Source organism: Callorhinchus milii, unplaced genomic scaffold, assembly GCF_018977255.1.
Source record: "Callorhinchus milii isolate IMCB2004 unplaced genomic scaffold, IMCB_Cmil_1.0 Scaffold18, whole genome shotgun sequence".
In the NCBI taxonomy this organism is placed as follows: Eukaryota; Metazoa; Chordata; class Chondrichthyes; order Chimaeriformes; family Callorhinchidae; genus Callorhinchus; species Callorhinchus milii.
The window spans coordinates 216,967-236,879 of record NW_024704759.1 but is presented as its reverse complement, the minus strand read 5'-3'; the positions used below and the strand labels follow the sequence as shown (position 1 = coordinate 236,879).

General features: G+C 49.1%; 1 protein-coding gene across 3 annotated transcripts; it reads right to left on the bottom strand.

The window, feature by feature from the left end:
* Positions 1 to 1,675: 1,675 nt before the first annotated feature.
* LOC103191353 (sodium-dependent lysophosphatidylcholine symporter 1) lies at positions 1,676 to 15,791 on the bottom strand. 3 transcript variants are annotated; one of them, XM_042341973.1, is made up of 14 exons: positions 15,686 to 15,791; positions 14,672 to 14,797; positions 13,055 to 13,179; positions 11,556 to 11,688; positions 10,506 to 10,584; positions 9,167 to 9,321; positions 7,777 to 7,867; positions 6,099 to 6,220; positions 5,563 to 5,646; positions 4,705 to 4,788; positions 4,099 to 4,211; positions 3,512 to 3,655; positions 2,498 to 2,674; positions 1,676 to 1,949 (listed from the first exon to the last, which is right to left on the bottom strand). In XM_042341973.1, the coding sequence occupies exons 1-14, from the start codon at positions 15,764 to 15,766 to the stop codon at positions 1,904 to 1,906; spliced, it is 1,560 nt and encodes a 519-aa protein (XP_042197907.1). In that variant the 5' UTR covers positions 15,767 to 15,791; the 3' UTR covers positions 1,676 to 1,903. The 3 variants fall into 3 exon arrangements, with proteins under 3 accessions (XP_042197907.1, XP_042197908.1, XP_042197909.1); XM_042341974.1 differs by having other exon boundaries at positions 1,676 to 1,946; XM_042341975.1 differs by lacking the exons at positions 14,672 to 14,797; positions 15,686 to 15,791 and adding an exon at positions 14,348 to 14,369.
* Between the last annotated feature and the right edge of the window lie 4,122 nt (positions 15,792 to 19,913).

The following is a 19,913-nucleotide window of genomic DNA, read 5'->3' as shown; positions in this document are numbered from 1 at the left end:
GTGCTGTGATTGGTGCAGCTATGAGTGGGATCCAATCTGGCTGTTGTTGAAGAGGCTGTCAGTGTCTACATCACCATCATCACTATCACCATCATCATCATCGCCGTCATCATCACCAGCATTGTCGCCGTCACCATCGCTCTCACCATAGCTCAGCAGCTCAGCCCTTTGTCTCTCTCTTTCATGTTGACGTCACTTGCTGTTCGGATGCATATTTCTCTGCAGGAATCTCTCCTCCGCTAAACTTACTGTCAATAAACACACACTTACATAACGACTTCCACAATAGGATGAATGTCTGGAAATTGTTTACAGACACAAGGGGAATCCCCCATTGATGACAGTTTGAGGATTTGACCAAAGGTAGTCAAAGAGAGATTGTAAAAGAGAGTTAAAGAGACACAAGATAGATCAGGGTGCAATGTAGCGATGCACTGAAGATTTATTCACTGGGACAGAAGGAGGTGCGAACAGTAGACCAAAGTTAGAAGAGGAGAGAGAACAAATGGGAGAAATAGAGGACAAGTCATTGATGAGAAGAGATAAGACTGAAAAGATTTAAACATTAGAACAAGGACTTAATATTGCTACACCCCCAAATACAGAGTGTACTCATCTTAATAAATTAATCGGACAGGCTCACTAGGGAAACAGTGCAAGTAGAAAATGTCATTTGTTTCAAGAACAAATTAAATAGATTTCTGCTAGAAAATAATATCTCAGGATACAGTATATCGTTTGGGACATAGCCTGTCCAGCAACTGCCAGGATGGTGGAAGACAAACTAGATGCACCTTAGTCTTCTTTAGCCTAGCAAATTCTTATGTTCTTATCTTGTATGTAGTTCTTTGCTGCCACAAGAAGTTGTATTAGAAATGATAAATCTTGAAATTCATGAAGAGTAATTTACAATACGTTTAATGCTGATTAATGCAACAGAGATTGCTGCAAAACTCTTAATGCCAGAAATAATTACATTTTTTAATAAATCTGTTTCAATAATCGGCTGGTTGTGGGCAATGAGGATTCAAGGTGAGAAAGTTGTTTGTCAGAAGTCATTGTAATAACAACCAGGAAAATGCTTCCAAAAATCTATTAAAAAAATCTTTTTGAAAATTGAGACTAATGAAATATGTTCCATTATACAAATTACCACATTTATACAAATGTGCATTTTTGTCTCACAGTCAATATCCTGAGGCACAATCCCCACTACCAGGGTGAACTTAGCCTCCACAGAGTAAGCAGAGGAAGTGGGACAGAAGCAAACCAGAATGATAGTGAGTAGGTAGTGAGCCAAATATGGCTAGGAATTTCAGGTGTGAATTAGGAATGGGTTTGGGATGAGTTACGCAGTGTGGTCCAACGATAACTTTATCCGGCCCGCGACCATTTCCATCATTCCAACTTCCACTTGCTGGATGCGACCTGCGGACCTTTCTCAAATAGGGAATCCAGCCCACGGCAGCCAAAAGGTTGGTCTGTCCTGAGTTAATGTATGCTAAATGCAGAGCAACATTCCAGATTGGGGAAATCTCTTCTGGACATGAAGATTTACAGCAGCCATAGTAAGATAGGGTGTAAATGGACAATATTGTGGAGGTGATAGATTAGATGTAGCATCAGTTCAGGATGATTGTCCTCCATGAGAATTTAATAAAACATAACAAATTGATTTAGTTAGAAAACTAATTCATGCCTCTTTATTTTCTAGCACAGCCATCTCATTAAGAATGGATAGAAAGGATTTGTGATTTATTGAGGTCCATGTAGTTGTTGGTTTTACTGACATTTTGTGTAACTGAGTTCCATGTGGTGCACTTCAAGTTCAGATAAGCAAATCGGTTCCACTCTAATACGGCACCAATTCAGGAACCTGACGTTGCAGCTGATAAAGTGTTCCTCAAAGTGTGTGGATTTCTTCCAGCTCAGATTCCCAGTCTCTCCTGCTGAGAAACAAGGGGACAAAATGAGCTGTTGTATAAACCCACACGGTCAGCCATGGTGTTCAAGATATCCCAGACACCAGAAGCACAAGATTTTCATCAAGCAGCTTTCCTCAACCTCTCGGGTTCCAGTTGTTAAGCGCTCTGAGACACTACCCTACGTGGTGGGGTGCTATATAAGTGCAAGTTGTTGTTTTTAGGTTTCAGAGAATCATATAGCACAGAAAGAGGCCATTTAGCACATCGTGCCTATGCTGGCTCTTTTTAAAGAGATATCCAAATCCAAATCAATCCCACTTCCCCGCGCTTTCCCCATAGCCCTGCAAACTTATAGAAAACTTATAGTTTGTGATCAGTATTTTGTTACAAACTATACTCAATTCTACACAATAGGTCCTGCCCCTTCACACACCTGGGTCCCATGTCTTTAGTTCTTCAGTCCCTCCCCCAGTTTGTACTTCAGGAAAAATCTCCAACCACATGTTGACCACATGTTTTCAGATGTTGATATTTTAGCCTTGGACAAAGTGAGGAAAAACTTATTCACTTACATGACTGCCTCAAGCTCCACCTTCAGTTGTTTTCTTCGCGTTTCATTGATTGGATAAAAGTAAAATATTACTAAGCCAATAAGTAGTAGCGTTATTGGAATGGGAGCTATCAGGACCCTCAGAGTAATGGCCACGGTTGGTGAATGTGAACAGGTGCCAGCTCTGTAACCCGAGAAACTGAAGAGAGAGAGAACCATTTTGGTATAAGTACTATATGAACTGACCCTTCATATCACATTCCAATGTGGGAAGTCACAATAATAACACAACAACAAGATTCCATTTATTGAGCGCCTTTCACGTCGGGAGGACGTCCCAAGGCGCTGTACAGTTGGGTCAGGACCCGAGCATTGGGGGGAAATGGTTAGGGGGAGGGAAAGGAGGGAGCGAGGAGGGGGTAGAGATTCGAGAGGGGAGCTGAAGGCACGGTCAAAGAGAAAGGTCTTGAGACCGGCCTTGAAGGAGGAAAGGGAGGAGGCGGCGAAGGCACTGGGGGATAGAGTTCCAGAGCCTCGGGGCTGAGAGGCTGAAGGCCCGGCCACCGATGGTGCGGGACAGTACACGAGCTGCAGAGTTCTGAATGACCTGCAGTGTGGAGGGAGGGCCGGGAAGGCCGGCGAGGAGAGAGTTCCCATAGTCCAGCCTTGAGGTGATAAAGGAGTGGACCAGAGTTTCAGCCGCGTGAGGGGTGAGGTAGTGACGTAGTCTGGCGACATTCCGGAGGTGATGGAAGGCGGTGCCAGTTGTGGCGTGGATATGAGGGAGAAAGGACAGCTCAGGGTCGAACAGAACCCTGAGGTTCCTGATGGCTTTGAGAGGTTTAGAGTGCGGCCTTGGATGCTGATGTGGTCAGTGCCAGCATCATACATCATACACAAACTGGTTGGTGAGGCTACGGGAGATGGAAACCTGTCAGTTGCGTGGGTGACCGGATGTGAAGTTGTGTACTTGTACCAGATATGATCCTGCACAGAACATAAGGCTGTGTGAGCCATGAGACTTTGAGGAACTTACTGCAGACACAAAGTTGAGAATCCGAGTGAGGCGCCAGCGGCAAATTTGGTGAAGAAGACATAGAATGAGTAGAACAAGGCCTCAAGGTCCAGGCAGTGTGGGTGTTTGGCTCTAAAATCATCCACTACATCTGGCAGCATTGACCTGGAGAGAGACACAGGAATCAGACAAGCTTTAACAAAGGGAGCAACAACAGTTGCTGGGATCAAAATGTGTTTTCTCCTGACTGAACAGGGATTGACGTCAGGCACAATGCACCATATCTCCACCAGAAAGTTCTTGCAATGTGCGCAAGAATATGTGTATACATGAGAGTCAGTGCTCACAAGCATCCGTATTTGAGCGTATTTAAATGTGTGCATACACATGAATGAGCATTTAGGAAGGAATGAATGTATGAATGAATGAAGCCACAGCAAAGTCTCAATGCAGCCTGTAAGTACCATTGTCACTGATGGATTTGGTATGTGATGTGTTCATTGTTGGAAATGAATTATTTTTAAATACTTCATTTTCACCTTTGATCTCTTGATCAGCAACAGCTGCTGAGTCTATCACAGGTCATCATAGTAATGGTGCAATCTTACCATGGCAACAGGAAAGCCACAGCTAGGCTAGCACCAGCAGGGACAGCCATGACTGTGATCAGTGACAGATTTCTGTTGACCAGCGCGATGGTGATCAGAGGCGGAATGTACCACTGAAAGAGAGGGAAATGAATGTTAGTCAGTCACAGCAGCAAAATAATTAATAATTCAAGATTTGAACTTAAGAATTACTCATCAAATGACTAAAGTCAGCACCTAATATTCTGTTAACAGATAACATTCCATTGAAGATGTTTTTATATTCTGACAGTAAATGGTCTAACCACAAAAGACGCACAGGAAATACACAATGTGCAACAAACAGGAAATAGACTAAAGCTCTTAGGAAATGATGCAGGGACAACCTGACACCGATTCCACACAACATTATAAGTGTGACTAGCTTTTCATCTTTTGCAGGGCTGCCACAGTTTAATGCACATTAGCTGTTCAGTGGTTAAATGTTAACATTTAATGATGTTGAGCATCCTTCTAAAAAGTTATTATGAAACAAAAGTTCAAGTATTTTTCAAGAGAATTTCCTCCAATAGCAGCAAATGTTTTTATAGCGAGGTGGCATTTGATGAACAAATAAACATAACTTACTATCAGTCCCACAAACAAGGCTGTTTTCTTTCCGAATTTCATCAGGACCCACTGCCAAAATGGAACTGTAAGTGCAGCTGAAACCTGAACAAAGGTAAATTAACAAGTTAAACCACAAGTGAAAGATGCAGAAGTTTATAAACAGTCCCCGATGCTCGTGTCACTGTACCCAAATTTGGCAAACATAGGAGGAAAAAAGTCTGAGAAAGGTAGGAGACCTATTCAATAATAAACTTATATAGAATTACACAGAACAGCACAACATGAAAACAGACCATTAGGCATAACTAGTCTGAGCTCCAAGCCTCCTACTCCCCTCTATCGCCTTCTCACGTATGCATCAAATTTTTAAAATACGTTGATGCTTTTTATCACAGCTTTCAGTAGTGATTTACATATTCTTACTATGCTCTGTGTAACTAATACTTACATTTGATATCACACCTTTCACGTTGGGAAGACGTCTCAAAGCACTTCACAGAATATACTGTAAAGTGTAATTACTGTACTTTTGTACACGATACTAGCAGCTAATTTGCGCACAGCAGTCTCCCACAAACTCATAAAATAAATTATCAATCTTATCTGGGGGATTGTTAGCCTGAACACTGAGAGAAACTCTGTTCTCTTTTTGAATAGCGCCACACGGTCTTTAATGTCTACCTTGGTTTAACATCTCACCCAAAGGACAGCACATCCTCAGTATTTTAGTGCCTAGACTGAGTTTAAAGTCCTAAATTTCCTGCTAAACTCCTTTTTTAAATCTACTACTGTTATTGGTACAGTACATTGGTACGGTTAGCATGGTGCAAATATGATGGATCAAGTTGCCTCCTCCTAAGAGAGTTGAATACATACCAGGATTATGAGCACGATGTGTTGGAAGTGATGTCCCAAACCAGCTGCGTGCGTGCAGAACAGCGCAAAGTTACCCTGGACGAGCTGGAGAGAGACAGGCAGTGATTCTCAGAATAATACCAAGTTTTTGTTCCATTTTTAATAACTCAATATACAATCTCCAACACTCCTCCCCACACAAGCCACTGAGGATCATGTCCAACCAGACAAGCCAAGAAGCCAGCTTCAAAATTGATTGATTCTAAGCTAGCATTTCCCGATTGTTATTTGCAATCCTGCTGAAACATGCACGTCTGAGCAGACAGGACTGAGCCTGACTGTAAAGCCCCCTCTCATCCAATGCTAACTACTGGACCCTCATCGACTAGCCTCACGGAATGGAGGATCAGATGCCTTGGTTTCAGATCTGGAAAAGCTATGAACTTTATTCAGGAACATTCCATGCCATGTACTGCATTCTTAGGTCTGTCACTTAATTACCAAAGCCCATGAGCTGCCATTGAACATTCACGACATCATCTTCATTCATCACTTACCTGAAAAGCTAAAGAGATGAAGAGGAAGCCAAAGGTCAGGCTTACATATGGTTTGTGGTTCATCACCAGCTTCAGGCCAGTCAGGTATGAAACCGCAACCTGGTTCTTGGATGCGAGGGAGCCTGGAATAAGAGCATACCATCACCAGCTTCATGCAATCAGACATTGTCAGGTTTAACCTTATGGAATCTAGAATAATTTGTGGATGTGCCCTCTCACCTTCAGCTGCTGGTTGGTGGGTCACTGTAGGCTGGAGGCAATCCTTTCACACACTATGCGCAAGCATGTTGCTCATTCTACTCAGAATCCTTCTAACAAGAGCTCAAATCCTCAGGAGGGGGCAGATGTAAGCAGGGTGACTAACCTGGCGATGGAGAGGCAGCTTGGGTGGACTGTGGTGTTGATCAGCCTGCCTGGCTCATCATTGTGACTTCAAGGGGCAGTCTCGCGAGGGATTTGATTCTTCTCACTTGCGTCCTGATGGATAACCTTGCAAGCTTACAGTGCATTATATTGATAATTTGTTCAGTTTCAGCTGGCATGCTCTAGCCATTCCACAATGTGAACTTCAGGATTTCTGATGCCTTTGCTACTGACAACCTGCATCCCCTTCACTACAGCATCTCAACCAGACTCAACTTAAGTTTCTCCTATTGGAGAAACTCAAGGTGCATGGAGCAAACGCGGCAGTTTGGATAGAAAGGTTATTGAAGAATACGAACTAAGAGATTAGGCTTAAAAGGATATTTTTCCAGGTGATGGAAAGTAATTAGTGGTCTCTACTGGGGCCTCTCTTGTTTTCCATGTATATTCATGACAGTGATTACAAGGGGTATCAAAGTTTGTGGATGATACCAAGCTAGGCGGTATAGTGAATAGTGAGGTGGCTGGCAAGAGACTGTAAGAGGACTTTAACAGATGGGTGCAATGGGAAGATGGTTTAATGAAACAAAATGTAAGGCGATTAATTTTGGTCGAAATAGCAGTATTTTGCAAGGAGCAGACGAGCAATGGGACCTGGACGTTGAAAGTGGAAGTGGACGTGGGAAGACCTAAGAAAAAAAGCGAAATATACATAGGGGCATAGATTACTAAATTACTAGATTACTAAAGCAAAGCAATAATGCTAACTTTGTGCGCAAAGCTAACTTGTGCGCATCATTGGTTAGACCACAACTGGAGTGTTGTATTAAGTTTTGGGCACCTAATTTCTAGAAAGTTAATTAGACCTTGGAAGGGGTACCAGGGCAGTGGGGCCTTTAGTTATGAGGAGAAATTGGAAAAGTTTGGTCTCTAAAATAATGAGGGGGTTTGATGAGTAAATAGGGAGAAGCTATTTCTGCTGCTAGAGGAGTCAGTGACGAGGGACCAAGCTTTAAATCATCAAGATTTACTTTTGCTCTTGTTGTAACTACCTTATTAGTTACAACAGATTTTTCCCATTCAGAGAGTTACTGTAGTTGGGATATGGAATGTCCTGTCAAGTATAGGCAGAGTCCAGGGTGAGTTTCAAGAGGGAAGTAGCAGATGGGTAAATGAAGGGCAGAGGCTTGAAGGGGGTTGGGGATAAGGCAGGACATGGGACTGAATGAACACCTTGCTCTGAAAGCTGGTGGGGCTCGATGGGCCGAATATTCTTCTTTGTGCTATCTCTCTGATTCTATGATTCAATACTCACCGGCCAGTTCTTTCACCCCCAGAAAGAGAATCATTGAACAAATAAAGTAAAGGCCACCAATCACTGCGGCTGCCAGGATATAAGCTCTCTTCTGTAGAAACAAGAGAAACATGGTCTTACTGCTTTTTGATCGTATTGAGATCAGCCATGATAGAAGCTCCACACTTGTAATTGCTGAAATCACCATTCAATGAGTATGTGTGTGTGTGAGGGTATCCAGACTGCAGTCATGAAGATAATGGCAATGCACTCAAGCATTTTGTACTGAGTTAGGTTGCTCACTATTGCAGCTCAATTGGTGTAGAGGAAGAGCCCATTGGCATTACTGAGTATGGATCGGAAGATTGCAGGTTTGCATCCTTATCTAATCTCAGCAGTCACATCTAAATTGGTCGCTGTTATCCATTTAGTGAGTGGTCAAACTTAGGCATGTCAATAACAGCAACTCTTAGATATAAGAGAATATAGAATAAATACTTACAAACCCATATTTGTGTAATTTGACAATTATTACCTGTGAAATGCTTTGAGACATTTGATTCTATGTGAAAGAATTATTAACTGATATAAAAGGGTTAAAGGAACAATGACTTTATAAGTCACTAGGGCCAGATGGCCTACAACCCCAAACAGAGCAAATAGAGATAGATTATAATTCTCAAAATTCTTTGGAAATAGGGCTAACACCAAAGGATTGGAGGGTGGCAAATGTTACACTCATTCAAGAAAGGGGAAAGGGACAGGCAAAGTAACATCAGCCCGGTGTGTCTCACATTATCGGTAGACAAATGGAGGCTATCTTACATTTTAAGGTAAAGTGGTCTCATAGCCTAAGACTAAGTGGAATTTCGGGTATCCGATATTAATGACAAAACGGTCACTGTGAAGTTGATCATTACCAGGAAGAAGACAATTGAGTTGAATTTCCACCTCTTGATTTACTCTGTAACATTTTTAGTGTGTCCAGAATTTGACAAATTCTTAAGTGTTATCTTAATTTTGAAATGGTTTGTAAGTTCACTTAAGAACAACAGAAAAACAGTTTCAAAGTTAAGACTGACTTCAACAATTTGACAAATTCTGACATTAAAATATGACATAAATAGAGTAAATGTAAAGCTGGCGGAATTTCACCCAAAAGTTACAATAAACTTTTATGGTCTGCTCAGGCTGTTCATACACTTTACCAACTGATGTAGATGAGAATATATTTTAAATGTTTTAAAATGTGTTCAGGAAATCAAGCATAATGCCATAACCAAGCAATGGAGGAGAGAAGATCTGGGTTTTTCATACAAGCACAAGTTGGTTGATGCTAGCATCCAAACAACAAATGCACAAAAAATATAATTTAAACACAACTTGCAATACAATGAGAATTGGAACTGACTGTGCTGTCGAGGCTGTTGCCCAGTAACCAGGTACTGTTGATGCTCTGATTCTGGCTCAGGCGACAAGACTCAGCCGTCTGTGCATGATACACTCCCACAATCTGCCCCTGAATAGCAGCTCCAGCTAGAGTCGCCACAATCTCCACTCCCATTCCTGCAGAGACACAATAACGCACAACTACATATTGTTGTAAATATTGTACATTCATCCTAACTACATTTACACCAGAGCTCAACTGTATCTTAAGACCACAGCTTAACTCCAACTTGCCTACAGCTTTAACTGTACTTTTTAACTGCATCTCTCCAGAATTTACCATTTATACTTTTCACTGGTTCATTCAAGTCTACAACAGGTTAAAAGCAGTTTTAAAAAGATACATTGTACACATCTCATCTCTCCTCCCATCCTATAACTCATGCTGTTTATCACTTCCACTCATCAATATCCAACACTTCACTCAATGGTGGTGGGAGGGGGTGGGGGGAGTGCTCATTAGCCTTACCGAATGTGGATCAGAAGATTGCAGGTTCAAATCATGAGTTACTCTCAGCAGTTACCTCTACAATTGACCTTGACTTCCCTGGGATGGGGGGGGGGGAAGAAATTCTGCTACTGTTCCCCATTCCTGGTCATTATCCAGAGAACTCTGCTGAAAGATGCTGGTCTATGGATGTCAGGCAAGGACAGAATATGGCTTAGCTATGATGTCCTCTCCCTGTGGATGTCAGACAGCATACGTGAAGAATAGAATATTGCCTGAGGCTCCACAGGGTACCCAGTGCAAGAGGAATAATGTCCCAACGCAGACCAGTGTAACCAAGAAAGGAAGAGACCATGGCAAAATAAAATTTTAGGTATAATTACAATATCACATTATATTCTGTAGATGCCCATCTGATAACTATCGTGTGAACTCAGAGGCTTAATATGACAGCTGCTGGAAAGCTTTCTGGAGTTGGTGTCTGGGAACACATACTTATTGATTGGTATAGAGAGGTAAGCAGCTAGTGCTCAATTTCTGCATTTCCAACTAGAACTGTAGCTCAATGGATAGGGATGTGTTTCATCTGTGGGCAGGAGGATGATGGCAATGTTCTCACACATTTAATGCTCAATTGGATTGCTCACCAGAAATCTCAAAGGCAGTTCCTGGTACCTGCTATCCATCTAGTGAGGATTCAACCTTGTGTGTCAGATGTCAAATAATAATGGGGTTCCACCCAGACAAGCAAAAACAAAGAGCACAGCAGGAAAATGTACAATATCACTACATGGGCTAATTATTTCCAGAAAAAGAGAAAATCTACATTTAATGGTGGGAAAGTGGTGCTTACGGAATGCGGTTGCTGAGTCTCTGTCCTTCTGATCACCACCGAGGAACATAGTGAGAGCCGAGTATGGGACATGGAAACACTGGAGAAAGAGAAACAACAAGTGTCAGAGCAAGATTTACATGGAATGTTACAGGAAACAATCTAACTGTAGCATCAGGTCAACCTGAGGTGAACGATTGTCTCAATTGAATGGACCGGTTCTGTCTCATATTAAAATGTTCGGTAACTGGGATGACTAAGAAACAGTAATACACTCAGGAATTACTCTGTACGTTCAAGAAGCATCAATTGACCTTTTTCGTCTGTCCCACTATTTATCTGATTATGGCAATTTGTTATACAGTAAATCCCATGTCTATATAGCAGTTAAAATTTGAATGAACTTCCGAATAAAATTCATTTCAAACATGATTAAGGTAGAGCTGAATCTCGGGAGGTCACTGAGTTCAACCACAATCAGGATGAAATTGAGTAATTAGCAATTGAGTAAGTACTTAATTTGATCATTTATACCGTTTGAACAACATCCCTGAAGAATCCGCAAGAAAAGTGAGGTCTCCAGGCAAATCACAACTAAGATAGTTCTATTTTGAGCTTCCTCTAGGCATTTACAGGCATGAAACAATTGACCATTTATTTAGGAAAGCTTCTTCACTTTGCTGACAAATCTGTTCTCATGGGCAAGGCACCAAGCACAAACCTGTAGTACCTCTAATCGCTGCTACTGAGGTGAGAATGGAATCATTCACCAAGAGAAATATGTTAATAGGTGGATCAGAGTAGAGAGAACTTTACTCAGTCTCTACCCATACTGTAGCTGACCTGGGAGTGCTGGCTAGACAGTGTAAATAGTACCCATGGAACCTGTTCTGTACGTGATGTGGGAGCATTCAATTAGGTTCAAGAGGCAACTGGGTACATTTCTGGAGGGAAGGGATGGAGGAATTATGTAGCGAAGCAAGGTAAATGAAATTGAGAAGCAAACATGGATTTTTTTTAAGGCCCAATTAACTTTTGTGAGTTTTCATCTAAAAAGACTAAAGCACTTACACTCATACAGGTATGAAAGGCACAGTACGTGACCAAATACCAGATGAAGCTATAGGCTGAGGACATGGTATAGGAGGGGCTGAACCACAACAGGAAATAGGCAGCGACTCCACATGGCATTGAAAAGATTATCCTAGAAATAGTGAAAAGGTAGTTATTTACAGCAAATTACACACTCTAAGGAAGCTTTTCATAAATATGAATATAAAAAAAGGCAATCCACTCTTTACTTTACAATCTTCCTCACAAATTTCACACAAGCTGTAAAGGTGTATTCTCAAGAGTGCCTTTTTGCTCATAATTGTAGTAGTAATAATAAAAGAATTGCATTTGATATAGGTTCCTATCGTGTTATTGAGATGTCTCAAAGCTCTTCACAGAATATATTGTAAAATGGATTTGTGGGCAAAACTTGTGCCATTTGCTTTATTATAACAAACTGATATCAGTCAGACAACAGTTTAGCAGAATTTCAGTCTAAGGCCAATTTACCACCACTGATAGACAAACTTCACTACCAAATGGGGATCTCACCAGTGAACCACCAATGGTCTGTGTGGCTCAGTGCATTTGTGCAATCTATGACACTTAAATATAATAATTTATTCAGTATTCCTTTCCATCTTTCCTCTGCTCTTATATTGGGATAAGAGCTAGGCCAAGTTAAAAGAATAAATCTCCAGGCTGCCCATGATATTTTACAAGCCATTATTCAACTCCTTCAAGCAAATAGCTGAATGGTTACAGCCATCTTCAAAATACCAGATAATGAAACCAGAAACACAGCAGCAGAATATGGATTTTAAAATAATCTAAAGAAAACAAGACACGAGAACTGAAAGTCCTAATAAAGTTATGGGAAGATAACTTAAGTGAATATTAGAAGAGGAAATAGATAAACAGACATGCGCTTCATTACAAAAAGAACAAATAGATTCTATAAGATTGATTACAAAGTGAGTATGTAGGAAGAACAAGAGAGGGAATTGCATTGGAGCAATGATCAAAGTTGTATCTTAACAGAATTTTTTTTAGGGTAGGACGAGAAGGTCAGGTCAAACAAACTAATTTCTTTTTCATGGTTTGTTCTCCTACCCACCCAACTATATCCGTCAATCCCTTCTCATCATCTCCCTCAGTCCCTTCAGGCTCCCATCCATTTCCTCATCATATCTCTCAATCCTTCTTCTTTACAGGGACAAATTTGGGATAGCTTCCTGGGATAGGTACCACATCACATAACACCTACCACCAAAGGGGAGAAAGGAAGTCTTTAGATAATAAGCAGGAGCATAAACTTGGCTATTTTTCTGCCTCCTAACCCAGGGGGCACTACGGCCATTTGTAGCTTTGAAATCAGAAACTTTCTGGTCTATCTGGCTTTAAATATAATGAATGCATTTGATGAATAATGAATGTACTCTTTTGATGAAGAGCATCCAATAGAGTTTACCCCGATATCCTCCGACTCAACCCCAGGGTGTCTCACGCAAACTCACCAAGGCAGCAACTTCCCAAATCTGGTTCTTCTGCTTTTGCTGACAAGGAATCCAACAATGGGATCTGTGAAAGCATCCCACACACGGCCCGTGAAGAGAATCAGACTTGCATAGAAAGCCTCCATCTGCAACAGAAAGATAATCTGGAATCGTACATACAATCACTATCTATACTGCTTTCTTGTCATGTGAAATCTCCTTAAATTTACAATGCATGAATATTGTTGCCACATTCAGTTCCTAATTAGGAGTTGATCGCTGCCTCCTGATTTCTGCCTCCTGGTAGTGGAAATCTGGAACTCTCTGTCCCAAGAGGCTGTGAATGTTGGATCCATTAAAATTTTCAAGACTGAGGTGGATAGATATTTGTTAGGTAAGGGTATCAAGGGATACGGGTAAAGGGTGGGTAATTGGAGTTGAGGTGCAGATCAGCCGTGATCTTATAGAATGCTGGAACAGGTTCGAGGGGCTGAAAGACCTACTCCTGTTCCTATGTTCCTATTAGAGAAGAAGAAAGTGGAAGCGAGCGAGAGGGAGAGAGAGAGAGAGAGACTCTTTTCCTAATTGTTGGTATGGGGGGGTCTGTAACTAGGGTACTCGAATCTAAGATAACAACTAGGGGATCTAAAAGAGAATTTAGGAGGAACTATTTCATGCAGTAGGAAGTGAGAATATGGAATTTGCTGTCTGACAGTGCAGTGGTTAAATCAGATAGTACGATTACATTTACGAGGAAGCAAAATATACATGAGGGAGAAGGGAATAGAAGTTATGGGAACTTCTTTGGGAGGAAATAAGGAGTTGGTGGATACTCAAGTGGAGTTTGAATGAAAAGGTGTTGGCTTGACTCTGTTGCAATGGAGCCTTCTGCTTCTGTGGAAAAAGTAATTAAGGGATATGCGGATAAGGCAGGGCCAGGTTATTAGTTGGAGTTAGATTAGAAGGTGAGCCATGATTGAATGGCGGGGAAGGCTCGAAGGGTCGAATGGCCCTTACATGTTATGTTACGTTAAAAGTCAGGGATGAAGAGGCTGAGGAGCCAAGCTGGATACAGGGAATCTGGGTGGTATTGCGGCGGGGAGGGAGGTGTTGGGGGTGTAACCTGGGGAGGGAGGGAGGGAGGGACGCAATCTTGACTTACATTCGGACCTTATCAATAAGAGAAAATGATCAGAATGCCTCTTCGGCAGTCCTGAAGGACAGTGCTCAAGCAGCCCCCCAGAGTGGCCCCCGCAGCCCCCACAACAATATCCAATATCCTGCAGTGGTCATGAAGTGAATGACTAATCTTACCTGGAGGATTGTTGTCGAGAGCATCAGGAGAAAGTTCCTTCTATTTTCAAATAGTGACATGGAATCTTTGACATCCATTTGAACAGACAGACTGGGCCTGAACATGTCCTGCAAAGGATAACACCCTAACACAAAACAGTAGCCCAACACTGCATTGCAGTGTAAGACTGGACTGTGAGTTCAAAGTCCTGACGAGGAGTTTAACCGCACAACCATCTGACTTGGAAAGTGGAAACATTGCAACTGAGTCAAGCCAACACCTTCTCATTCAAAGTGATTGTCAGACTCTGGACTCCCATCTGATGTTTAGTGTGAAGTTCATACCTGAACCACATCCAGGAGGAAGATCTGTAAGAAGAAGCCAATGGCGTTTCCTGTCATCTGATAGGGGGCCCCACCCATGGCAAAGCACAGCTTCCTGCAGACAGATAATGATTCAGCCTTCTGCTTCTGTGGAAAAAGTAAAAGGATGGAGAGGCTGAGGATCCAAGCGGTGCCGATACAGGGAATCCGGGTGGTATTGCGGCGGGGAGGGCAGTGTTGGGGTGTAATCTGGGGAGGGAGGGAGGGAGAGACTCAATCTTGACTTACATTTGGACCTTATCAATAAGTGAAAACAACCAGAATGCCCTCTTCGGCAGTCCTGAAGGACAGTGCACAAGCAGCCCCCCAGAGTGCCCCCCCCCCCAGCCCCCCAGAGTGCCCCCCCCCCAGCCCCCCAGAGTGCCCCCCCCCAGCCCCCAGAGTGCCCCCCCCCAGCCCCCCAGAGTGCCCCCCCCCAGCCCCCCAGAGTGCCCCCCCAGCCCCCCAGAGTGCCCCCCCCCAGCCCCCCAGAGTGCCCCCCCAGCCCCCCAGAGTGCCCCCCCAGCCCCCAGAGTGCCCCCCCCAGCCCCCAGAGTGCCCCCCCAGCCCCCCAGAGTGCCCCCCCAGCCCCCCAGAGTGGCCCCCGCAGCCCCCAGAGTGGCCCCCGCAGCCCCCAGAGTGGCCCCCCGCAGCCCCCAGAGTGGCCCCCCGCAGCCCCCCAGAGTGGCCCCCGCAGCCCCCCAGAGTGGCCCCCCGCAGCCCCCAGAGTGGCCCCGCCCCCCAGAGTGGCCCCCCCAGCCCCCCAGAGTGGCCCCCCGCAGCCCCCAGAGTGGCCCCCCGCAGCCCCCCAGAGTGGCCCCCCGCAGCCCCCCAGAGTGGCCCCCGCAGCCCCCCAGAGTGGCCCCCCGCAGCCCCCAGAGTGGCCCCCGCAGCCCCCAGAGTGGCCCCCCGCAGCCCCCAGAGTGGCCCCCCGCAGCCCCCCAGAGTGGCCCCCCGCAGCCCCCAGAGTGGCCCCCCGCAGCCCCCCAGAGTCACCTGCCGGACCAACACCGAGTCCCCGCTGTCCTCCTCTTCCTCCTCCTTTTCCCGCAACAGGTCCCGCCCCGCAAACCCCATCCCAGAGGCTCCGCTGTGTGTAATCGGCCGCTGCTCTCTCTGAGGCAGAGTCGGTGTCTCGACGGCGTCACAGCGCAGGATTGTGATCGAGAGCCGCCACTCACCAGCGTCACGGCCCCGGGCACCGCGGCCATGTCCTGATGGGGGGGAGAGCCCCGGGGGTGGGGGGGGGGGAGAGCCCCGGGGTGGGGGGGAGAGCCCCGGGGGAGAGCCCCGGGGTGGGGGGGGGAGAGTCCCGGGGGGAGAGCCCCGGGGTGGGGGGGGGAGAGCCCCGGGGGGGAGAGCCCCGGGGGTGGGGGGGGGGGAGAGCCCCGGGGGTGGGGGGAGAGCCCGGGAGGGGGGGGAGAGCCCCGGGGGTGGGGGGGGGGGAGAGCCCGGGGTGGGGGGGGGAAGCCCGGGGGGGGGGGGGGAGAGCCCCGGGGTGGGGGGGGGAGAGCCCGGGGGGGAGAGCCCCGGGGGGGGGGGAGCCCGGGAGGGGGGGGAGAGCCCCGGGGGGGGGGGAGAGCCCGGGAGGGGGGGGAGAGCCCCGGGGGGGGGGGGAGAGCCGGGAGGGGGGGGAGAGCCCGGGGGGGGGGGGGGAGAGCCCGGGAGGGGGGGGAAGAGCCTCGGGAGGGGGGGGGAGAGCCTCGGGGGGGGGAGGAGAGACTTGGGGGGGGTAGGGGAGAGCCCGGGGGGAAGAGAGCCCGGGGGGGAAGAGAGCCCGGGGGGGAAGAGAGCCCGGGGGGTAGGGAGAGCCCGGGGGTAGGGGAGAGCCCGGGGGGTAGGGGAGAGCCCGGGGGGGTAGGGGAGAGCCCGGGGGGTAGGGGAGAGCCCGGGGGGGAGGGGAGAGCCCGGGGGGGGGGGGGGAGGAGAGCCCGGGGGGGAAGGAGAGCCCGGGGGGGGGAGGAGAGCCCGGGGGGGGAGGAGAGCCCGGGGGGGGGGGGAGGAGAGCCCGGGGGGGGGGGGAGGAGAGCCCGGGGGGGTAGGGGAGAGCCCGGGGGGGTAGGGAGAGCCCGGGGGGTAGGGGAGAGCCCGGGGGTAGGGGAGAGTCCCGGGGGGGTAGGGGAGAGTCCCGGGGGGTAGGGAGAGCCCGGGGGGGGGGGGGAGAGCCCGGGGGGTGGGGGAGAGCCCGAGGGGGGTGTGTGAGAGCCCGAGAGGGTGTGGGAGAGCCCGGGGGGGAAGGAGAGCCCGGGAGGGTGGGGAGAGCCCGGGGGAGGGTGGGGGGAGGAGAGCCCGGGGTGGGGGAGAGCCCGGGGGGGGGAAGGAGAGCCCGGGGGGGGGAAGGAGAGCCCGGGGGGGGAAGGAGAGCCCGGGGGGGGGGGGGGGGGGGGGGGGGGAGGAGAGCCCGGGGGGGGGGAGGGAGCCCGGGGGGGGGGGGGAGCCCGGGGGGGGGGGAGGAGAGCCCGGGGGGGGGGAGAGCCCGGGGGGGGGGGGAGGAGAGCCCGGGGGGGGGGGGGAGGAGAGCCCGGGGGGGGGGGGGGGGAGGAGAGCCCGGGGGGGGGGGAGGAGAGCCCGGGGGGGGGGGGGAGGAGAGCCCGGGGGGGGGGAGGAGAGCCCGGGGGGGGGGAAGGAGAGCCCGGGGGGAGGAGAGCCCGGGGGGGGGGGAGGAGAGCCCGGGGGGGGGGGGAGGAGAGCCCGGGGGGGGGGGGAGGAGAGCCCGGGGGGGGAGGAGAGCCCGGGGGGGGGGGGGAGGAGAGCCCGGGGGGGGGGGGGAGGAGAGCCCGGGGGGGGGGGGAAGGAGAGCCCGGGGGGGGGGGGGGGGGAGGAGAGCCCGGGGGGGGGGGGAGGAGAGCCCGGGGGGGGGGGGAGGAGAGCCCGGGGGGGGGGGAGGAGAGCCGGGGGGGGAGGAGAGCCCGGGGGGGGGAAGGAGAGCCCGGGGGGGGAAGGAGAGCCCGGGGGGGGGGCGGAGGAGAGCCCGGGGGGGGGGAGGAGAGCCCGGGGGGGGGGGAAGGAAGCCCGGGGGGGGGGGAGGAGAGCCCGGGGGGGGGGGAGGAGAGCCCGGGGGGGGGGGGAGGAGAGCCCGGGGGGGGGGGGGAGGAGAGCCCGGGGGGGGGGGAAGGAGAGCCCGGGGGGGGGGGAAGGAGAGCCCGGGGGGGGGGAGGAGAGCCCGGGGGGGGGGGGGGGAGGAGAGCCCGGGGGGGGGGGGGAGGAGAGCCCGGGGGGGGGGGGGAGGAGAGCCCGGGGGGGGGGGGAGGAGAGCCCGGGGGGGGGGGAGGAGAGCCCGGGGGGGGGGGGAGGAGAGCCCGGGGGGGGGGAGGAGAGCCCGGGGGGGGGGAGGAGAGCCCGGGGGGGGGGAGGAGAGCCCGGGGGGGGGGGGGAGGAGAGCCCGGGGGGGGTGGGGAGGAGAGCCCGGGGGGGGGGGAGGAGGCCGGGGGGGGGGGAGGAGAGCCCGGGGGGGGGGGAGGAGAGCCCGGGGGAGGAGAGCCCGGGGGGAGGGAGAGCCCGGGGGGGGGGAGGAGAGCCCGGGGGGGGGGGGGGAGGAGAGCCCGGGGGGGGGGGGGGAGGAGAGCCCGGGGGGGGGGGGGAGGAGAGCCCGGGGGGGGGGGGGGGGGGGGGGGGGGAGAGCCCGGGGGGGGGGGGAGGAGAGCCCGGGGGGGGGGGGGGAGGAGAGCCCGGGGGGGGGGGGAGGGAGCCCGGGGGGAGGGAGCCCGGGGGGGGGGAGCCCGGGGGGGGGGGGGGAGCCCGGGGGGGGGGGGGGGAGCCCGGGGGGGGGGGGGGGGGGGGGGGGGAGAGCCAATGAGAATGTGCGTCTTTGATGAGAAACGCAACGCTTCAGTTGTACAATTAACAATTTTGTGTCAGGTAGAGGGGGATGATTTAATTATTTACAAAGCTAGGAGTGTGGAATCTCCTTATACTTACCTATCTGTCCTCTGGAGGGTGCAGGGAAAGTGCAGTTTCTTTCAAGCTGAGCTGTTCCAAGGTGACACAGTACACAACGAAATGTCAGAACCGAGGCAACCATCTGTGGTGGTCTCTAGTTCAGTTCCTGAGGTAGACAGGTTTGCTGTACTCTAAGGCACTGCTGATGATAGATGACACAACCAAGCTCATCAGGAGGACTTGGAGAGGTAGACTGGGAGCAGGGATTCTTCCCATTTGGTTAACTCGACAGTTTCCCCAATACACACTCTGGGTCTCCCAGCCTTTCCTGTCAGCAATCTGTGCCTAATCGCCTCAGAAATGAGTTAAGCAGGATCCTTCTCTCATGAGAATGCACATTCCATTCCAGACACAGGGAAATTTCCATGTGTAACTAGTATTCAAATGTAGATCTCTGTCTGGTTTCCATTCTCTTAAGCATGGTGATGGGTTTCTGCATGTACGAAACACTCACATGATCAAAATAAATACCAGGCATCTAATACATGGCAGGTCATAGTAAAAATTCTGAGGTTTTATTGATTATTGATTGCTTATTGATTGCATCCTGTTTATTATTGTACTTGGAAAAAGTGGCAACAACAAATTGTGTAGCGTAGATTCAAAAAGTTATCTTGTGAAAAACTATATTCCCCACAAACAAAGTCCCTCGAGCCCTGCCCCGCCATTCGATAATATCTTGGCTGATCTTCTGATGTAACTCTAATTACCTGCCCTATTCCCATATCCCCTAATCCCTGTTTTTAAAAATCTATCAGTTTCAGCCTTGACGATGTTTGTGCAGTCCAGTAGCTCAGTGGTTAGAGCAGTCGCTTTGCAAGCAAGAGACCTGAGTTCAATTCCAGGCAGAGGGCGAAACCTTGGCAAGTTTCCTTACTCCACACTAGTAATAATCCCTCCAAAAAAAAAAATAATAATAAATTGGTCATTTTCAATCCATGACTGTTTGTGGGACGCTGCTGTGCGCAATTGGCTGCCGCATTCACCCATAAATCTACAGTCAATTCACTTTACAGCATATTCTGTGAAGCGCGTTAGGATGTCTAGATGTGAAAAGCTCTATATCAAATGCAAGGATTATTATTATTATTATCTACAGCCTTCTGGGGGAGTGAATTCCATAAATTCACTGCCCTCTGAGTGAACAAATGTTTCCTCAACTCTGTTCTCTTGCTGTGCCTCAGTGGCGCCTTGCATTAATTGTCGGTAATCGTTTGCACAGAAAAAAGAGGATATAGAGACTGAGATTTAGCCACACTGTGGTCAGAAGAGCAGAACATTTGGC

What these genes read in the sequence shown, in the direction of transcription:
- LOC103191353 (XM_042341973.1), bottom strand. Translation starts at nt 15,766, where the DNA reads ATGGGGTTTGCGGGGCGGGACCTGTTGCGGGAAAAGGAGGAGGAAGAG. An exon ending in TCCTCCTGGATGTGGTTCAG is followed by an intron (nt 13,180 to 14,671) that starts GTATGAACTTCA and finishes TTTCTGTTGCAG; the next exon opens with ATGGAGGCTTTCTATGCAAG. An exon ending in GTGGCTTTCCTGTTGCCATG is followed by an intron (nt 3,656 to 4,098) that starts GTAAGATTGCAC and finishes GTCTCTCTCCAG; the next exon opens with GTCAATGCTGCCAGATGTAG.